This window comes from Psittacula echo (genome assembly GCF_963264785.1).
Source record: "Psittacula echo genome assembly, contig: SCAFFOLD_139, whole genome shotgun sequence".
Classification (NCBI taxonomy): domain Eukaryota; kingdom Metazoa; phylum Chordata; class Aves; order Psittaciformes; family Psittacidae; genus Psittacula; species Psittacula echo.
Genome location: NW_027664262.1, coordinates 807 through 22,998, shown reverse-complemented (window position 1 = coordinate 22,998; position 22,192 = coordinate 807). Strand labels below are relative to the sequence as shown.

The following is a 22,192-nucleotide window of genomic DNA, read 5'->3' as shown; positions in this document are numbered from 1 at the left end:
CCCATCCCAAACCCATCCCGTCCCCATCCCAAACCCATCCCGTCCCCATCCCGTCCCCATCCCAAACCCATCCCGTCCCCATCCCAAACCCATCCCAAACCCATCCCGTCCCCATCCCAAACCCATCCCAAACCCATCCCAAACCCATCCCATCCCAAACCCATCCCAAACCCATCCCGTCCCCATCCCAAACCCATCCCAAACCCATCCCATCCCAAACCCATCCCAAACCCATCCCAAACCCATCCCATCCCAAACCCATCCCAAACCCATCCCATCCCCATCCCACCCCATAGAACCTTGTCCAACCCAATACCCCCATTCCCATCCTGCCTTTTAATCCCATAGGATCCATGGCTCCCATCCCACCCCATGGATCCCGCTATCCCGCTGGATCCCGCACCCCTTCCCACCAGGGGCTGCGCACCCAAAGCGCAGTGGGGAGGATCCCATGGGATCCTCGGGACCATCCCAACTTTTACCTTAACACCGGGATCCCCCGGCATTCCCCGCGCTCCATCAGCTCCCGGTCGGCCCTGTGGGATATAGGGGGGACAAAGAGGGATGAAGTGGGACGCAGTGGGACACAATGGGACGCAGTGGGACGCAATGGGACGCAGTGGGACGCAGTGGGACGCAATGGGACGCAGTGGGACGCAATGGGACGCAGTGGGACGCAGTGGGACGCAATGGGACGCAGTGGGACGCAGTGGGATGCAATGGGATGCAGTGGGACGCAATGGGACGCAGTGGGACGCAGTGGGACGCAATGGGACGCAATGGGACGCAATGGGACGCAGTGGGACGCAATGGGACGCAGTGGGACGCAGTGGGACGCAATGGGACGCAGTGGGACGCAGTGGGATGCAGTGGGACGCAATGGGACGCAATGGGACGCAGTGGGACGCAATGGGACGCAGTGGGACGCAATGGGACGCAATGGGACGCAGTGGGACGCAATGGGACGCAATGGGACGCAGTGGGACGCAATGGGACTCAGTGGGACGCAGTGGGACGCAGTGGGACGCAATGGGACACAGTGGGACGCAATGGGACGCAATGGGACGCAGTGGGACGCAATGGGACGCAATGGGACGCAGTGGGACGCAATGGGACGCAGTGGGACGCAATGGGACGCAATGGGACGCAATGGGACGCAGTGGGACGCAATGGGACGCAGTGGGACGCAGTGGGACGCAATGGGACGCAGTGGGACGCAGTGGGACGCAATGGGACGCAATGGGACGCAGTGGGACGCAGTGGGACGCAGTGGGACGCAGTGGGACGCAATGGGACGCAGTGGGACGCAGTGGGACGCAGTGGGACGCAGTGGGACGCAATGGGACGCAATGGGACGCAGTGGGACGCAGTGGGACGCAGTGGGACGCAATGGGACGCAGTGGGACGCAGTGGGACGCAGTGGGACGCAGTGGGACGCAATGGGACGCAGTGGGACGCAGTGGGACGCAATGGGACGCAATGGGATGCAGTGGGACGCAGTGGGACGCAGTGGGACGCAGTGGGACGCAATGGGACGCAGTGGGACGCAGTGGGACGCAGTGGGACGCAATGGGACGCAATGGGACGCAATGGGACGCAATGGGACGCAGTGGGACGCAATGGGACGCAGTGGGACGCAGTGGGACGCAATGGGACGCAGTGGGACGCAGTGGGACGCAGTGGGACGCAGTGGGACGCAGTGGGACGCAATGGGACGCAGTGGGACGCAGTGGGACGCAGTGGGACGCAATGGGACGCAGTGGGACGCAATGGGACGCAGTGGGATGCAGTGGGACGCAATGGGACGCAGTGGGACACAATGGGACGCAATGGGACGCAGTGGGACACAATGGGACGCAATGGGACGCAGTGGGACGCAGTGGGACGCAGTGGGACGCAGTGGGACGCAATGGGACGCAATGGGACGCAGTGGAACGCAGTGGGACGCAATGGGACGCAGTGGGACGCAATGGGACGCAGTGGGACGCAGTGGGACGCAATGGGACGCAGTGGAACGCAGTGGGACGCAATGGGACGCAGTGGGACGCAATGGGACGCAGTGGGACGCAATGGGACGCAATGGGACGCAATGGGACGCAATGGGACGCAATGGGACGCAATGGGACGCAGTGGGACGCAGTGGGACGCAATGGGACGCAATGGGACGCAGTGGGACGCAGTGGGACGCAATGGGACGCAGTGGGACGCAATGGGACGCAATGGGACGCAATGGGACTCAGTGGGACGCAGTGGGACGCAATGGGACGCAATGGGACGCAGTGGGACGCAATGGGACGCAGTGGGACGCAATGGGACGCAATGGGACGCAATGGGACGCAGTGGGACGCAATGGGACGCAATAGGACGCAGTGGGACGCAATGGGACGCAATGGGACGCAGTGGGACGCAATGGGACGCAATGGGACGCAATGGGACGCAGTGGGACGCAATGGGACGCAATAGGACGCAGTGGGACGCAATGGGATGCAATGGGACGCAGTGGGACGCAATGGGACGCAATGGGACGCAGGACCCCCCCCTTCCCATTCTTCCCAACCTTTCCAGCCCCACATCTCACCCTCCGACCCGGTTTTCCAGGGGCTCCCGTGAGGCCTTGGGGGCCTCGTGGTCCCTATGGAAAGAGCGCGAGATTCCAGCCATGGGGATACGTTGGGATGCGCCCGCCGCCCGGCCCCGCACTCACCTGCGGGCCGAAGTCTCCGCATTCCCCCTTTATCCCGGTGCTGCCGGGCTGGCCCTGGGAACGGGGTGGGAAAGGGAGGGATCAGGGATGCGCATCCCGGATCCCAGCGTTATCCCGCTCCGAGGCCAGGCCGGAGGCAGGCGGTACCCACCATGGGGCCAGGGCGGCCGGTGAATCCCATGGGACCGGGGGGGCCCCGCAGAGCCAGCTGGGAAGGAAAGGGGGGGGGGGTTATTCCCGGGATTCCTTGGGAAAGGGGAGCTTTGGGGCAGGATTTGGGGGTCAATCCATGGGCATCACCTGGGGGGGAAGGGGTGGGGATCCCATTGGAAGGAGTGTGGGGATCCCATTGGAATGGGTTTGGGGATCCCATTGGAAGGGGTGTGGGGATCCCATTGGAATGGGTTTGGGGATCCCATTGGAAGGAGTGTGGGGATCCCATTGGAATGGGTTTGGGGATCCCATTGGAAGGGGTGTGGGGATCCCATTGGAATGGGTTTGGGGATCCCATTGGAATGGGTTTGGGGATCCCATTGGAAGGGGTGTGGGGATCCCATTGGAATGGGTTTGGGGATCCCATTGGAAGGAGTGTGGGGATCCCATTGGAATGGGTTTGGGGATCCCATTGGAATGGGTTTGGGGATCCCATTGGAATGGGTGTGGGGATCCCATTGGAAGGAGTGTGGGGATCCCATTGGAATGGGTTTGGGGATCCCATTGGAAGGGGTGTGGGGATCCCATTGGAATGGGTTTGGGGATCCCATTGGAAGGAGTGTGGGGATCCCATTGGAATGGGTTTGGGGATCCCATTGGAAGGGGTGTGGGGATCCCATTGGAAGGAGTGTGGGGATCCCATTGGAATGGGTTTGGGGATCCCATTGGAATGGGTGTGGGGATCCCATTGGAAGGAGTGTGGGGATCCCATTGGAATGGGTTTGGGGATCCCATTGGAAGGGGTGTGGGGATCCCATTGGAATGGGTTTGGGGATCCCATTGGAAGGAGTGTGGGGATCCCATTGGAATGGGTTTGGGGATCCCATTGGAAGGGGTGTGGGGATCCCATTGGAAGGAGTGTGGGGATCCCATTGGAATGGGTTTGGGGATCCCATTGGAATGGGTGTGGGGATCCCATTGGAAGGAGTGTGGGGATCCCATTGGAATGGGTTTGGGGATCCCATTGGAAGGAGTGTGGGGATCCCATTGGAAGGAGTGTGGGGATCCCATTGGAATGGGTTTGGGGATCCCATTGGAAGGGGTGTGGGGATCCCATTGGAATGGGTTTGGGGATCCCATTGGAATGGGTTTGGGGATCCCATTGGAATGGGTTTGGGGATCCCATTGGAAGGGGTGTGGGGATCCCATTGGAATGGGTGTGGGGATCCCATTGGAATGGGTTTGGGGATCCCATTGGAATGGATGTGGGGATCCCATTGGAATGGGTGTGGGGATCCCATTGGAATGGGTTTGGGGATCCCATTGGAAGGGGTGTGGGGATCCCATTGGAATGGGTTTGGGGATCCCATTGGAATGGGTTTGGGGATCCCATTGGAAGGAGTGTGGGGATCCCATTGGAATGGGTTTGGGGATCCCATTGGAATGGGTTTGGGGATCCCATTGGAATGGGTTTGGGGATCCCATTGGAAGGAGTGTGGGGATCCCATTGGAATGGGTGTGGGGATCCCATTGGAAGGGGTGTGGGGATCCCATTGGAAGAGGTGTGGGGATCCCATTGGAATGGGTTTGGGGATCCCATTGGAATGGGTTTGGGGATCCCATTGGAAGGAGTGTGGGGATCCCATTGGAAGAGGTGTGGGGATCCCATTGGAAGGGGTTTGGGGGGGCTGGTGCCCCCCATTGCTCACCCTTGCTTGCTGGAGGATGGCCTGGGCTTGGGCCTCCTGCGCCGCCACCACCGGGCCCTTGTCCCCAGCGCTGCTGCCGAAGCGGAACTGGGATGGGAATGGGATGGGATTGGGATGGGAATGGAATGGGATTGGGATGGGAACAACCCCCCCCCCCAGCCCCAAAGAGGGGAGGGGTTCGTTGGGGGTTGGGATGGGGGGAGCCCATGGGCACTCACCGGGAGCATCATGGAGGTGCCAGGGGGGCCAGGGGTCCCATCAGAGCCAGGGAGGCCGGCCCGGCCGGGGGAGCCCTGGGGGCATAAGGGGGGTCAATGGGGTGATGGGGGATCAATGGGGTGATGGGGGATCAGTGGGATGATGGGGGGGTCAATGGGGTGATGGGGGATCAATGGGATGATGGGGGGGTCAATGGGGTGATGGGGTATCAATGGGGTGATGGGGGGGTCAATGGGGTGATGGGGGATCAGTGGGATGATGGGGGGGTCAATGGGGTGATGGGGGATCAATGGGATGATGGGGGGTCAATGGGGTGATGGGGGATCAATGGGATGATGGGGGCGTCAATGGGGTGATGGGGGATCAATGGGATGATGGGGGGGTCAATGGGTTGATGGGGGATCAGTGGGATGATGGGGGGGTCAATGGGGTGATGGGGGATCAATGGGATGATGGGGGGGTCAATGGGGTGATGGGGGATCAATGGGGTGATGGGGGGGTCAATGGGGTGATGGGGGATCAATGGGATGATGGGGGATCAGTGGGATGATGGGGGGGTCAATGGGGTGATGGGGGGGTCAATGGGATGATGGGGGGGTCAATGGGGTGATGTGGGATCAATGGGATGATGGGGGATCAATGGGGTGATGGGGGCGTCAATGGGGTGATGGGGATCAATGGGATGATGGGGGAGCAATTTGATAATGGGGGGTCAATGGAACAAGGGTGGGATCAATGGGGTGATGGGCGCTCAATGGCATCCTGGGTATTCACCCTCTCTCCCGGCTCTCCCGGTGCTCCTGGTGGTCCCTGTGTCCCTGGAGGTCCTGACATTCCCTATGGAGGTGCCAACAGACCCATGGGGTGATGGGGACACCAAGGTGGACCTGATGGCATCACCCCCCCCCATTGCATCAGCCAATGGGGGGGTCTTACCGCTGGTCCCTCAGGTCCGGGGGGGCCTTCCACCAACATTCCCTATGAGAGAAGAAAAAGAGGTGGTGGGGGGGGGGTCTGGTAACACTGGGGACATGGGGGGGACATGGGGGGACAAGGGGGGCACACACGTACCGGCTCGAGGACAGCAGGTTCCCCCTTCTCACCCTTGTAGCCCCTGACGCTGAGCACAGCCTGGGGGGGGCAGACATGTAACCCCCCCACAATGGGACCCATCAGTGAGGGGCACCCCACATGTGCGTGTCCTGTCCCCCAAAGGCCCCTGACCCCTCGCTTCAGCCCCACATGAATGGCAGCGTTGAGTTGGGTTGAGCTGGGTTGGGTTGGGTTGAGTTGGGTTGGGTTGGGTTGAGTTGGGTTGGGCTGGGTTGAGTTGGGTTGGGTTGGGTTGGGTTGGGTTGGGTTGGGTTGAGTTGGGTTGGGTTGGGTTGGGTTGGGTTGGGTTGAGTTGGGTTGGGTTGAGTTGGGTTGGGTTGGGTTGAGTTGGGTTGAGTTGGGTTGGGTTGGGTTGAGTTGGGTTGGGTTGGGTTGGGTTGGGTTGGGTTGGGTTGGGTTGAGTTGGGTTGGGTTGGGTTGAGTTGGGTTGGGCTGGGTTGAGTTGGGTTGGGTTGGGTTGGGTTGGGTTGGGTTGGGTTGGGTTGAGTTGGGTTGGGTTGGGTTGGGTTGGGTTGAGTTGGGTTGGGTTGGGTTGAGTTGGGTTGGGTTGGGTTGAGTTGGGTTGGGTTGGGTTGGGTTGGGTTGAGTTGGGTTGGGTTGAGTTGAGTTGGGTTGAGTTGGGTTGGGTTGAGTTGGGTTGGGTTGGGTTGGGTTGAGTTGGGTTGGGGTTGGGTTGGGTTGAGTTGGGTTGGGTTGGGTTGAGTTGGGTTGGGTTGGGTTGGGTTGGTTTGGGTTGGGTTGAGTTGGGTTGGGTTGAGTTGGGTTGGGTTGGGTTGGGTTGAGTTGGGTTGGGTTGGGTTGAGTTGGGTTGAGTTGGGTTGGGTTGGGTTGGGTTGAGTTGGGTTGAGTTGGGTTGGGTTGAGTTGGGTTGAGTTAGGTTGGGTTGAGTTGGGTTGGGTTGAGTTGGGTTGGGCTGGGTTGGGTTGAGTTGGGTTGGGTTGGGTTGAGTTGGGTTGGGTTGGGTTGAGTTGGGCTGGGTTGGGTTGAGTTGGGTTGAGTTGGGTTGGGTTGGGTTGGGTTGGGTTGGGTTGAGTTGGGTTGGGCTGGGTTGAGTTGGGTTGGGTTGGGTTGAGTTGGGTTGGGTTGGGTTGGGTTGAGTTGGGTTGGGCTGGGTTGAGTTGGGTTGGGTTGGGCTGGGTTGGGTTGGGTTGGGTTGAGTTGGGTTGGGCTGGGTTGGGTTGGGTTGGGTTGGGTTGAGTTGGGTTGGGTTGGGTTGGGTTGAGTTGGGTTGGGTTGGGTTGGGTTGGGTTGGGTTGGGTTGGGTTGGGTTGAGTTGGGTTGGGCTGGGTTGGGTTGGGTTGGGCTGGGTTGGGTTGGGTTGGGTTGGGTTGAGCTGGGTTGGGTTGAGTTGGGTTGGGTTGAGTTGGGTTGGGTTGGGTTGGGTTGGGTTGAGTTGGGTTGGGTTGGTTTGGGTTGGGTTGAGTTGGGTTGGGCTGGGTTGGGTTGGGTTGGGTTGGGTTGGGTTGAGTTGAGTTGGGTTGAGTTGGGTTGAGTTGGGTTGGGTTGAGTTGGGTTGAGTTGGGTTGGGTTGGGTTGGGTTGGGTTGAGTTGGGTTGAGTTGGGTTGAGTTGGGTTGGGTTGAGTTGGGTTGGGTTGGGTTGGGTTGGGTTGAGTTGGGTTGGGTTGGGTTGGTTTGGTTTGGGTTGGGTTGGGTTGAGTTGGGTTGGGTTGAGTTGGGTTGGGTTGGGTTGAGTTGGGTTGAGTTGGGTTGGGTTGGGTTGGGTTGGGTTGGGTTGGGTTGAATTGGGTTGGGTTGGGGTTGAATTGGGTTGAGTTGGGCTTAATTAGGGCTGAAGATGGCTTAAAGTTGGGTTTAAGTTGGACTTAAATTGGATTTAAATTGGGTTAAAGGTTGGTTAAAGGTGGGATGAGGCTGGGATGAGGCTGGGATGAGGCTGGGATGAGGCTGGGATGAAGCTGGGATGAGGCTGGGATGAGGCTGGGATGAGGCTGGGATGAAGCTGGGATGAGGCTGGGATGAAGCTGGGATGAGGCTGGGATGAGGTTGGGATGAGGCTGGGATGAGGCTGGGATGAAGCTGGGATGAGGCTGGGATGAGGCTGGGATGAGGCTGGGATGAGGCTGGGATGAGGCTGGGATGAGGCTGGGATGAAGCTGGGATGAGGCTGGGATGAGGCTGGGATGAGGCTGGGATGAGGCTGGGATGAAGCTGGGATGAGGCTGGGATGAGGCTGGGATAAGGCTGGGATGAGGCTGGGATGAGGCTGGGATGAGGCTGGGATGAAGCTGGGATGAGGCTGGGATGAGGCTGGGATGAGGCTGGGATGAAGCTGGGATGAAGCTGGGTTAAATCCCCCCCCCCCCCCAAAGGAGGATTGGGGGGGGGGGCTGCCAAGCCAAAGGGGAGGAAGCAGAGGGATGCAGGTGATGACGTCACACAAGCCCTGGGTGACGTCACAGCTGGGGACACAGCCGAGGATGGGAGCAGGCGGGCACTCAGGGCCCCCCCCCCTTACACCCAGCTCTTCGGGGGGGTCCATAGAAACGTGCTCATACGCCCGGTGGGGATCCCCATCCTCATCCTCATCCTCATCCTCATCCTGATGGACACCATGGAGGAGAAGCACCATGAATGATGGGATGCACGGATCCCTAATGCCCCCCCAATGGTGCCCTCATGGTGTCACCTGCATTGGCCCCATCTCCTCCCCAAAGGCACCATCAGGGTTGTGGGGGGGTCCCGGGGTGGAATTCGGGGGGATGGTGACCCCCCAAGGTTCTCCTATGGGGAGGAGGCCCCCAAGAACCTGAGGGGGGGGGTTGGGGGGTTATGGGGTGAGAGAAGGGGGGGACGGGCGGGCAAGCAAAGCAGTGGGAGATGGAGACACACAAGGAAGGGGGGACCCAGGCTGGGTCTGGGGGGAGAGGGATGAGGGATGGATCAGGATAGGGATGGATAGGGATGGAGGATGGATGGATATGGATGGATATGGATGAATGGATGGATATGGATGAATGGATGGATATGGATGGATGGATATGGATGGATGGGGATGGATGGATATGGATGGGTGATGGATGGATATGGATGGATACGGATGAATGGATGGATATGGATGGATGGATGATGGATGGATGGATATGGATGGGTGATGGATGGATATGGATGGATGGATATGGATGGATATGGATGAATGGATGGATATGGATGGATGGATGGATATGGATGGGTGGTGGATGGATATGGATGGATGGATATGGATGGATATGGATGAATGGATGGATATGGATGGATATGGATGAATGGATGGATATGGATGGATGGATATGGATGGATGGATATGGATGGATATGGATGAATGGATGGATATGGATGGATGGATGGATATGGATGGGTGGTGGATGGATATGGATGGATGGATATGGATGGATATGGATGAATGGATGGATATGGATGGATATGGATGGGTGGTGGATGGATATGGATGGATATGGATGAATGGATGGATATGGATGGATGGATGATGGATGGATGGATATGGATGGGTGATGGATGGATATGGATGGATGGATATGGATGGATATGGATGAATGGATGGATATGGATGGATGGATGGATGATGGATGGATGGATATGGATGGATGGATATGGATGGATGGATATGGATGGGTGATGGGTGCAGGATCATTCTCTACCTGCTGGTAGCTGTTGCCTTGACTCCTGGAGGGGAACCTCAGCCCCATCTTCTTGTCCCCCCCATTCCTGGGATGCTTCCCAAGAGATTTCCCCTTCCCGTTGGCTGGGGGGTTCCCATCCGTGCTCATCATCCGGTGGCTCTTGGGGTTGCTGGCCTTGGGGGGGGGGTTGGGGGGGGGCTACCTCGCAGGGCGGGCAATGGGGGTCATGGAGGTGATGGAAATGAAGGTGATGAAGGTGAGAAGGAAGGGATGATGGTGGGATGGAGGGGATGATGAAGGGATGGAGGGGATGATGATGGGATGGAGGGGATGATGATGGGATGGAGGGGATGATGAAGGGATGGAGGGGATGATGAAGGGATGGAGGGGGTGATGATGGGATGGAGGGGATGATGAAGGGATGGAGGGGATGATGATGGGATGGAGGGGATGATGATGGGATGGAGGGGATGATGGTGGGATGGAGGGGATGATGATGGGATGGAGGGGATGATGATGGGATGGAGGGGGTGATGATGGGATGGAGGGGATGATAAAGGGATGGAGGGGATGATGATGGGATGGAGGGGATGATGATGGGATGGAGGGGATGATGGTGGGATGGAGGGGATGATGGTGGGATGGAGGGGATGATGGTGGGATGGAGGGGATGATGAAGGGATGGAGGGGATGATGATGGGATGGAGGGGATGATGATGGGATGGAGGGGATGATGGTGGGATGGAGGGGATGATGATGGGATGGAGGGGGTGATGATGGGATGGAGGGGATGATGATGGGATGGAGGGGATGATGGTGGGATGGAGGGGATGATGAAGGGATGGAGGGGATGATGGTGGGATGGAGGGGATGATGAAGGGATGGAGGGGATGATGATGGGATGGAGGGGATGATGAAGGGATGGAGGGGATGATGATGGGATGGAGGGGATGATGATGGGATGGAGGGGGTGATGATGGGATGGAGGGGGTGATGATGGGATGGAGGGGATGATGATGGGATGGAGGGGATGATGAAGGGATGGAGGGGATGATGAAGGGATGGAGGGGATGATGATGGGATGGAGGGGATGATGATGGGATGGAGGGGATGATGATGGGATGGAGGGGATGATGATGGGATGGAGGGGATGATGGTGGGATGGAGGGGATGATGGTGGGATGGAGGGGATGATGAAGGGATGGAGGGGATGATGGTGGGATGGAGGGGATGATGGTGGGATGGAGGGGATGATGAAGGGATGGAGGGGATGATGATGGGATGGAGGGGATGATGATGGGATGGAGGGGATGATGGTGGGATGGAGGGGATGATGATGGGATGGAGGGGATGATGATGGGATGGAGGGGATGATGATGGGATGAAGGGGATGATGATGGGATGGAGGGGATGATGAAGGGATGGAGGGGATGATGAAGGGATGGAGGGGATGATGATGGGATGGAGGAGATGATGATGGGATGGAGGGGATGATGATGGGATGGAGGGGATGATGATGGGATGGAGGGGGTGATGATGGGATGGAGGGGATGATGATGGGATGGAGGGGGTGATGATGGGATGGAGGGGGTGATGATGGGATGGAGGGGATGATGAAGGGATGGAGGGGATGATGATGGGATGGAGGGGGTGATGATGGGATGGAGGGGGTGATGATGGGATGGAGGGGGTGATGAAGGGATGGAGGGGATGATGATGGGATGGAGGGGATGATGAAGGGATGGAGGGGATGATGAAGGGATGGAGGGGATGATGATGGGATGGAGGGGATGATGATGGGATGGAGGGGATGATGAAGGGATGGAGGGGATGATGATGGGATGGAGGGGATGATGATGGGATGGAGGGGGTGATGATGGGATGGAGGGGGTGATGATGGGATGGAGGGGATGATGAAGGGATGGAGGGGATGATGATGGGATGGAGGGGATGATGAAGGGATGGAGGGGATGATGATGGGATGGAGGGGATGATGATGGGATGGAGGGGGTGATGATGGGATGGAGGGGGTGATGATGGGATGGAGGGGATGATGAAGGGATGGAGGGGATGATGAAGGGATGGAGGGGATGATGATGGGATGGAGGGGGTGATGATGGGATGGAGGGGGTGATGATGGGATGGAGGGGATGATGATGGGATGGAGGGGATGATGATGGGATGGAGGGGATGAGGGTGGTGCAGACCAACAGGGCAGACAATGGTGGGGGGGAACACAAGACACAAACCACCCGACGTGAGGACCCCAGGGTGACCCCAGGGTGCTGGGGGGGGGGACACTGAAATCCCTGCCAAGTCATTCTAATCCCACCTAATCCCACCCAATCCCATCCCAACCCATCCCAATCCCACCCAATCCCATCCCAACCCATCCCAATCCCACCCAATCCCATCCCATTCCCACTTTATCCCACCCAATCCCAATCCCACCCAATCCCATCCCATTCCCACTTTATCCCACCCCATCCCAATCCCACCCAATCCCATCCCAATCCCATCCCATTCCCACTTTATCCCAACCCATCCCTCCCCATCCCAATCCCATCTCTCCCCATCCCAATCCCACCCAATCCCATCCCAACCCATCCCAATCCCACCCAATCCCATCCCATTCCCACTTTATCCCTCCCCATCCCAATCCCATCCAATCCCACCCAGTCCCACCCAATCCCATCCCAACCCCTCCCATTCCCACTTTATCCCTCCCCATCCCACCTCCTGGTGCTGCCGGGCTGGTCCCAGGCCCTGGGGGGCACAACGGGGCCCATAGAGCTCGCAGTAGTCGAAGGCTGCTTGGGGGTCATCGGAGATGAGCAGCTGTTGGATGTCCCCCTATGGGGCGAAACGGGGTGAGAAAGGTGAAATAGGGGGAAAATGGGGTGCAATGGGGTGCAATGGGGTGCAATGGGGTGCTATGGGGTGCTATGGGGTGCAATGGGGTGCAATGTGGTGAAATGGGGGGGAAATGGGGTGAAATGGGGTGTAATGGGGTGTAATGGGGTGTAATGGGGTGAAATGGGGTGTAATGGGGTGAAATGGGGGGAAATGGGGTGTAATGGGGTGTAATGGGGTGAAATGGGGTGCAATGGGGTGCAATGGGGTGAAATGGGGTGTAATGGGGTGCAATGGGGTGTAATGGGGTGAAATGGGGTGCAATGGGGTGTAATGGGGTGAAATGGGGGGGAAATGGGGTGTAATGGGGTGTAATGGGGTGAAATGGGGTGCAATGGGGTGCAATGGGGTGCAATGGGGTGAAATGGGGTGCAATGGGGTGCTATGGGGTGTAATGGGGTGTAATGGGGTGTAATTGGATGTAATGGGGTGCAATGGGGTGCAATGGGATGCAATGGGGTGCAATGGGGTGCTATGGGGTGCAATGGGATGCAATGGGGTGCAATGGGGTGCAATGGGATGCAATGGGATGCAATGGGGTGCAATGGGATGCAATGGGGTGCAATGGGGTGCAATGGGGTGCAACGGGGTGCAATGGGGCGCAATGGGGTGCAATGGGATGCAATGGGGTGCAATGGGGCGCAATGGGGTGGGAACGAGCGTGTTCCGTACCTGGAAGCCCTCCTGCCCCCGGGCGCGGGCCCCGAGCACGGTGACGCCGTCGGTGGCGATGGAGGGGCTGGAGCTGCGCGGCAGCGCCCGCGTCTCCCGGCGCACGCAGTCCACGAGCAGGGTGACCGAGCGGCGCCGCACGCTCCAGGCCAAGCGATGCCACCTGAGGGGGGGACGGTCCCAATGGGATCCATGGGATGGGGACGTCCCCATTGGTACCCGTGGGATGGGGACGTCCCCATTGGGATGCGTGGGATGGGGACGTCCCCATTGGGATGCGTGGGATGGGGACGTCCCCATTGGGATGCGTGGGATGGGGACGTCCCCATTGGGATGCGTGGGATGGGGACGTCCCCATTGGGATGCGTGGGATGGGGACGTCCCCATTGGGATGCGTGGGATGGGGACATCCCCATTGGGATGCGTGGGATGGGGACGTCCCCATTGGGATCCGTGGGATGGGGACGTCCCCATTGGGATGCGTGGGATGGGGACGTCCCCATTGGGATCCGTGGGATGGGGACGTCCCCATTGGGATGCATGGGATGGGGACGTCCCCATTGGGATGCATGGGATGGGGACGTCCCCATTGGGATCCGTGGGATGGGGACGTCCCCATTGGGATGCGTGGGATGGGGACATCCCCATTGGGATGCGTGGGATGGGGATGTCCCCATTGGGATGCGTGGGATGGGGACGTCCCCATTGGGATGCGTGGGATGAGGACGTCCCCATTGGTACCCGTGGGATGGGGATGTCCCCATTGGGATCCATGGGATGGGGACGTCCCCATTGGGATGCGTGGGATGGGGACGTCCCCATTGGGATGCGTGGGATGGGGACGTCCCCATTGGGATGCGTGGGATGGGGACGTCCCCTTTGGGATGCGTGGGATGGGGACATCCCCATTGGGATGCGTGGGATGGGGACGTCCCCATTGGGATCCGTGGGATGGGGACGTCCCCATTGGGATGCGTGGGATGGGGACGTCCCCATTGGGATGCGTGGGATGGGGACATCCCCATTGGGATCCGTGGGATGGGGACGTCCCCATTGGGATGCATGGGATGGGGACATCCCCATTGGGATGCATGGGATGGGGACATCCCCATTGGGATCCGTGGGATGGGGACGTCCCCATTGGGATGCGTGGGATGGGGACGTCCCCATTGGGATGCGTGGGATGGGGACATCCCCATTGGGATGCATGGGATGGGGACGTCCCCATTGGGATGCATGGGATGGGGACATCCCCATTGGGATGCATGGGATGGGGACATCCCCATTGGGATGCGTGGGATGGGGACGTCCCCATTGGGATGCGTGGGATGGGGACATCCCCATTGGGATGCGTGGGATGGGGACATCCCCATTGGGATGCGTGGGATGGGGATGTCCCCATTGGGATGCGTGGGATGGGGACGTCCCCATTGGGATGCGTGGGATGAGGACGTCCCCATTGGTACCCGTGGGATGGGGATGTCCCCATTGGGATCCATGGGATGGGGACGTCCCCATTGGGATGCGTGGGATGGGGACGTCCCCATTGGGATGCGTGGGATGGGGACATCCCCATTGGGATGCGTGGGATGGGGATGTCCCCATTGGGATGCGTGGGATGGGGACGTCCCCATTGGGATGCGTGGGATGAGGACGTCCCCATTGGTACCCGTGGGATGGGGATGTCCCCATTGGGATCCATGGGATGGGGACGTCCCCATTGGGATGCGTGGGATGGGGACGTCCCCATTGGGATGCGTGGGATGGGGACGTCCCCATTGGGATGCGTGGGATGGGGACGTCCCCTTTGGGATGCGTGGGATGGGGACATCCCCATTGGGATGCGTGGGATGGGGACGTCCCCATTGGGATCCGTGGGATGGGGACGTCCCCATTGGGATGCGTGGGATGGGGACGTCCCCATTGGGATGCGTGGGATGGGGACATCCCCATTGGGATCCGTGGGATGGGGACGTCCCCATTGGGATGCATGGGATGGGGACATCCCCATTGGGATGCATGGGATGGGGACATCCCCATTGGGATCCGTGGGATGGGGACGTCCCCATTGGGATGCGTGGGATGGGGACGTCCCCATTGGGATGCGTGGGATGGGGACATCCCCATTGGGATGCATGGGATGGGGACGTCCCCATTGGGATGCATGGGATGGGGACATCCCCATTGGGATGCGTGGGATGGGGACGTCCCCATTGGGATGCGTGGGATGGGGACGTCCCCATTGGGATGCGTGGGATGGGGACATCCCCATTGGGATGCGTGGGATGGGGACGTCCCCATTGGGATGCGTGGGATGGGGACGTCCCCATTGGGATGCGTGGGATGGGGACGTCCCCATTGGGATGCGTGGGATGGGGACGTCCCCTTTGGGATGCGTGGGATGGGGACGTCCCCATTGGGATGCGTGGGATGGGGATGTCCCCATTGGGATGCGTGGGATGGGGACGTCCCCATTGGGATGCGTGGGATGGGGACGTCCCCTTTGGGATGCGTGGGATGGGGACATCCCCATTGGGATGCGTGGGATGGGGACATCCCCATTGGGATGTGTGGGATGGGGACGTCCCCATTGGGATGCGTGGGATGGGGACATCCCCATTGGTACCCGTGGGATGGGGACATCCCCATTGGTACCCGTGGGATGGGGACATCCCCATTGGGATGCGTGGGATGGGGACATCCCCATTGGGATGCGTGGGATGGGGACGTCCCCATTGGTACCCGTGGGATGGGGACGTCCCCATTGGGATGCGTGGGATGGGGACATCCCCATTGGGATGCGTGGGATGGGGACATCCCCATTGGTACCCATGGGATGGGGTCATTCCCATTGGTTCCCCCGGGATGGGGTCATTCCCATTGGTTCCCCCGGGATGGGGTCATTCCCATTGGTTCCCCCGGGATGGGGTCCTTCCCATTGGACGCTGGGAGCGCCGCAGGTACCCACTTGCCGTCGGCGAGGTGGAGGCCGTGGAAGATGGGATAATCCTCGGGATGCGGGAGCCCGCGCTGGTCCTCGTACAGGAAGACGGGAGAATGGCCCAGCTCCAGCCCCAGCTGCTGGATCCCGGCCCCGTTGTACACAGACAGGAGGAACGCCTGGATCCCGGCCTTGGGCTTCACCAGCGCCATGACGGAGAAATCCGCCGGGAATCTCCCTGCGGGGCGAGGGGGAGCCCTTGGGATATGGTGGATCCGGTGGGAAGCGGATCCGTTGGGGTGTGGTGGATCCGGTGGGAAGTGGATCCATTGGGGTGTGGTGGATCCGGTGGGAAGCGGATCCGTTGGGGTGTGGTGGATCCGGTGGGAAGTGGATCCGTTGGGGTGTGGTGGATCCGGTGGGAAGTGGATCCATTGGGGTGTGGTGGATCCGGTGGGAAGCGGATCCGTTGGGGTGTGGTGGATCCGGTGGGAAGTGGATCCGTTGGGGTGTGGTGGATCCGGTGGGAAGTGGATCCGTTGGGGTGTGGTGGATCCGGTGGGAAGTGGATCCATTGGGGTGTGGTGGATCCGGTGCGAAGTGGATCCATTGGGGTGTGGTGGATCCGGTGGGAAGCGGATCCGTTGGGGTGTGGTGGATCCAGTGCGAAGCGGATCCGTTGGGGTGTGGTGGATCCACTGGGATACGGCAGGTCCATCGGGAAGAAGATCCATTGGGATACATTGGATCCACTGGGATAGGGTAGATCCATTGGGAAGCGGATCCATTGGGAAGCGGATCCACTGGGATATGTTGGATCCATTGGGAAGCGGATCCATTGGGATCCATTGGGATATGCTGGATCTATTGGGAAGCAGATCCATTGGGATGCATTGGATCCATTGGGACATGTTGGATCCATTGGTAAGTGGATCCATTAGTAAGCAGATCCATGGAGATATGGTGGATCCACTGGGAAGCGGATCCATTGGGATCCATTCAGAAGCGGATCCATTGGGGTCCATTGGGAAGTGGATCCATTGGGACCAATTGAGGTCCATTGGGGTCCATTGGGATCCATTGGCACCAATGGGGTCCATTGGGGTCCACTGGGGTCCACTGGGACCAATTGACGTCCTTTGGGATCCATTGGGGTCCATTGGGAAGTGGATCCATTGAGACCAATTGAGGTCCATTGGGGTCCATTGGGATCCATTGGCACCAATGGGGGTCCATTGGGGTCCATCGGGATCCATTGGCACCAATGGGGGTCCATTGGGGTCCATCGGGATCCATTGGCACCAATGGGGGTCCATTGGGGTCCATCGGGATCCATTGGCACCAATGGGGGTCCACTGGGGTCCATCGGGATCCATTGGCACCAATGGGGGTCCATTGGGGTCCATCGGGATCCATTGGCACCAATGGGGGTCCATCGGGATCCATTGGCACCAATGGGGGTCCATTGGGGTCCATCGGGATCCCTTGGCACCAATGGGGGTCCATTGGGGTCCATTGGGATCCTTGGCACCAATGGGGGTCCATTGGGGTCCATCGGGATCCTTGGCACCAATGGGGGTCCATTGGGGTCCATTGGGATCCTTGGCACCAATGGGGGTCCATTGGGGTCGATCGGAATCCATTGGCACCAATGGGGGTCCATTGGGGTCCATCGGGATCCCTTGGCACCAATGGGGGTCCATTGGGGTCCATCGGGATCCCTTGGCACCAATGGGGGTCCATCGGGGTCCATCGGGATCCATTGGCACCAATGGGGGTCCATCGGGATCCATCGGGATCCATTGGCACCAATGGGGGTCCATTGGGGTCCATCGGGATCCTTGGCACCAATGGGGGTCCATTGGGGTCCATCGGGATCCATTGGCACCAATGGGGGTCCATCGGGATCCATCGGGATCCTTGGCACCAATGGGGGTCCATTGGGGTCCATCGGGATCCTTGGCACCAAATGGGGTCCATTGGGGTCCATCGGGATCCATTGGCACCAATGGGGGTCCATCGGGGTCCATCGGGATCCATTGGCACCAATGGGGGTCCATCGGGATCCATCGGGATCCTTGGCACCAATGGAGGTCCATTGGGGTCCATTGGGATCCTTGGCACCAATGGGGGTCCATTGGGGCCCATCGGGATCCATTGGCACCAATGGGGGTCCATCGGGATCCATTGGCACCAATGGGGGTCCATCGGGATCCATCGGGATCCCTTGGCACCAGTGGGGGTCCATCGGGGTCCATTGGGATCCCTTGGCACCAATGGGGGTCCATTGGGGTCCATCGGGATCCCTTGGCACCAATGGGGGTCCATTGGGGTCCATTGGGATCCATTGGCACCAATGGGGGTCCATCGGGATCCATCGGGATCCCTTGGCACCAATGGGGGTCCATTGGGGTCCATCGGGATCCCTTGGCACCAATGGGGGTCCATTGGGGTCCATCGGGATCCCTTGGCACCAATGGGGGTCCATTGGGGTCCATTGGGATCCTTGGCACCAATGGGGGTCCATTGGGGTCCATCGGGATCCCTTGGCACCAATGGGGGTCCATCGGGATCCATTGGCACCAATGGGGGTCCATTGGGGTCCATCGGGATCCTTGGCACCAATGGGGGTCCATCGGGATCCATTGGCACAAATGGGGGTCCATTGGGGTCCATCGGGATCCCTTGGCACCAATGGGGGTCCATTGGGGTCCATCGGGATCCTTGGCACCAATGGGGGTCCATTGGGGTCCATTGGGATCCTTGGCACCAATGGGGGTCCATTGGGGTCCATCGGGATCCCTTGGCACCAATGGGGGTCCATCGGGATCCATTGGCACCAATGGGGGTCCATTGGGGTCCATCGGGATCCCTTGGCACCAATGGGGGTCCATTGGGGTCCATCGGGATCCATTGGCACCAATGGGGGTCCATTGGGGTCCATCGGGATCCCTTGGCACCAATGGGGGTCCATTGGGGTCCATCGGGATCCCTTGGCACCAATGGGGGTCCATTGGGGTCCATTGGGATCCTTGGCACCAATGGGGGTCCATTGGGGTCCATCGGGATCCATTGGCACCAATGGGGGTCCATCGGGGTCCATCGGGATCCATTGGCACCAATGGGGGTCCATCGGGATCCATCGGGATCCTTGGCACCAATGGGGGTCCATTGGGGTCCATTGGGATCCTTGGCACCAATGGGGGTCCATTGGGGTCCATCGGGATCCATTGGCACCAATGGGGGTCCATCGGGATCCATTGGCACCAATGGGGGTCCATCGGGATCCATCGGGATCCCTTGGCACCAGTGGGGGTCCATCGGGGTCCATTGGGATCCCTTGGCACCAATGGGGGTCCATTGGGGTCCATCGGGATCCCTTGGCACCAATGGGGGTCCATTGGGGTCCATCGGGATCCATTGGCACCAATGGGGGTCCATCGGGATCCATCGGGATCCCTTGGCACCAATGGGGGTCCATTGGGGTCCATCGGGATCCCTTGGCACCAATGGGGGTCCATCGGGATCCATCGGGATCCCTTGGCACCAATGGGGGTCCATTGGGGTCCATTGGGATCCTTGGCACCAATGGGGGTCCATTGGGGTCCATCGGGATCCTTGGCACCAAGGGGGGTCCATCGGGGTCCATCGGGATCCCTTGGCACCAAGGGGGGTCCATTGGGGTCCATCGGGATCCATTGGCACCAATGGGGGTCCATTGGGGTCCATTGGGATCCTTGGCACCAATGGGGGTCCATTGGGGTCCATCGGGATCCCTTGGCACCAATGGGGGTCCATTGGGGTCCATCGGGATCCATTGGCACCAATGGGGGTCCATCGGGATCCATCGGGATCCCTTGGCACCAATGGGGGTCCATTGGGGTCCATCGGGATCCATTGGCACCAATGGGGGTCCATTGGGGTCCATCGGGATCCCTTGGCACCAATGGGGGTCCATCGGGGTCCATCGGGATCCATTGGCACCAATGGGGGTCCATTGGGGTCCATCGGGATCCTTGGCACCAATGGGGGGTCCATTGGGGTCCATCGGGATCCTTGGCACCAATGGGGGTCCATCGGGATCCATCGGGATCCATCGGGATCCATCGGGATCCACTGGGACTCACCCGGGAAGAGCCGCCGCGTGGGGGCGCTGAGCTGCGCCGCGCGCGTGACCCGGAAGGAGCGATCGGAGCCGGCGCCGCGCTGGGAGCAGAACCCGGGCCCCGCCCCCACCCCCGGGGGCTGCGACCGGAACCGGAGCGAATCCAGGAGATCCCGGGGGGGAGGGGCTGCGGGAGAGAGGGGGTGAGGGGGGTGGGGCAATGGGGGCAATGGGGGCAATGGGGGCAATGGGGGGGATGGGGGATGGGGGTAATGGGGGCAATGGGGGCAATGGGGGCAATGGGGGCAATGGGGGCAATGGGGGGAATGGGGGGATGGGGGTAATGGGGGCAATGGGGGCAATGGGGGTAATGGGGGCAATGGGGGCAATGGAGGTAATGGGGGCAATGGGGGCAATGGGGGCAATGGGGGCAATGGGGGATGGGGGGATGGGGGTAATGGGGGCAATGGGGGCAATGGGGGTAATGGGGGTAATGGGGGCAATGGAGGTAATGGGGGCAATGGGGGCAATGGCGGTAATGGGGGTCAATGGGGGGGATGGGGGGGATGGGGGTAATGGGGGTAATGGGGGCAATGGGGGAATGGGGGCAATGGGGGTAATGGGGGTCAATGGAGGCAATGGGGGGGATGGAGGCAATGGGGGGGATGGGGTGCTATAGGGTCTATGCAGTGCTATGGGGTCTATGGGTGATATGGGGTCTATGGGTTCTGTGGGTGTCATAGGGTGCTATGGGGTGCTAGGGGGTCTATGGGGTGCTGTGGGGTCTATGGGTGCTATGGGGTGCTATGGGGTCTATGGGGTGCTCTGGGGTCAATGGGTGCCATAGGGTGCTATGGCGTCTATGAGGTGCTATGGGGTGCTAGGGGGTGCTAGGGGGTCTATGGGGTGCCATAGGGGGCCATTGGGTGCTATGGGGTGCTATGGGGTCTATGGGGTGCTGTGGGGTCTATGAGGTGCTATGGGGTGCTATGGGGTGCTATGGGGTCTATGAGGTGCTATGGGGTGCTATGGGGTGCTATGGGGTCTATGGGGTGCTATGGGGTGCTGTGGGGTCTATGAGGTGCTATGGGGTGCTATGGGGTGCTATGGGGTGCTATGGGGTCTATGAGGTGCTATGGGGTGCTATGGGGTGCTATGGGGTGCTATGGGGTCTATGGGTGCCATGGGGTGCTATGGGGTGCTGTGGGGTGCTATGGGTGCCATGGGGTCTATGGGGTCTATGGGGTGCTGTGGGGTCTATGGGGTGCTAAGGGGTGCTATGGGGTGCTATGGGGTGCTATGGGGTCTATGGGGTGCCATGGGGTCTATGGGGTGCCATGGGGTCTATGGGGTCTATGGGGTGCTGTGGGGTCTATGGGGTGCCATGGGGTCTATGGGGTGCTAAGGGGTGCTATGGGGTGCTATGGGGTGCTATGGGGTCTATGGGGTGCCATGGGGTCTATGGGGTGCTGTGGGGTCTATGGGTGTCATGGGGTCTATGGGGTGCTATGGGGTCTATGGGTGCCATGGGGTCTATGGGGTGCTATGGGGTCTATGGGTGCCATGGGGTCTATGGGGTGCTGTGGGGTCTATGGGTGCCATAGGGGCTATGGTGTGCTGTGGGGTCTATGGGTGCCATGGGGTCTATGGGGTGCTGTGGGGTCTATGGGTGCCATGGGGTCTATGGGGTGCTGTGGGGTCTATGGGTGCCATAGGGGCTATGGGGTGCTGTGGGGTCTATGGGTGCCATGGGGTCTATGGGGTGCTGTGGGGTCTATGGGTGCCATGGGGTCTATGGGGTGCTGTGGGGTCTATGGGTGCCATGGGGTCTATGGGTGCCATGGGGTCTATGGGGTGCTATGGGGTCTATGGGTGCCATAGGGGCTATGGGGTGCTAGGGGCACCCTCCGTGCCGTACCCATCCCCTATCCCTCCCCCCCGCCGCCTCCCCCCCAGGTGCCCGCTCCCGGCCCCTTTCCCGCACAGGAGCCGCTTTCTTCTCCTGGAGACCGGAAAATCCATTC

General features: G+C 60.1%; 1 protein-coding gene across 1 annotated transcript in view; it reads right to left on the bottom strand.

Annotated features, from left to right (window-relative positions):
* LOC308232538 (uncharacterized protein) overlaps positions 1-20,355 on the bottom strand; it is a gene marked incomplete at both ends in the record, with an annotated part of 55,909 nt that extends 35,554 nt beyond the window's left edge. The window contains 15 exons of the mRNA XM_080639749.1: positions 483-536; positions 2,579-2,632; positions 2,705-2,758; positions 2,856-2,912; positions 4,567-4,653; positions 4,785-4,859; positions 5,560-5,622; positions 5,722-5,763; positions 5,857-5,916; positions 8,376-8,459; positions 8,547-8,666; positions 12,274-12,390; positions 13,123-13,285; positions 16,091-16,301; positions 20,191-20,355. Coding sequence (XP_080495875.1) covers positions 483-536; positions 2,579-2,632; positions 2,705-2,758; positions 2,856-2,912; positions 4,567-4,653; positions 4,785-4,859; positions 5,560-5,622; positions 5,722-5,763; positions 5,857-5,916; positions 8,376-8,459; positions 8,547-8,666; positions 12,274-12,390; positions 13,123-13,285; positions 16,091-16,301; positions 20,191-20,355 — 1,406 coding nt within the window. The remainder of the gene's footprint in view (positions 1-482; positions 537-2,578; positions 2,633-2,704; positions 2,759-2,855; positions 2,913-4,566; positions 4,654-4,784; positions 4,860-5,559; positions 5,623-5,721; positions 5,764-5,856; positions 5,917-8,375; positions 8,460-8,546; positions 8,667-12,273; positions 12,391-13,122; positions 13,286-16,090; positions 16,302-20,190) is intronic.
* Between the last annotated feature and the right edge of the window lie 1,837 nt (positions 20,356-22,192).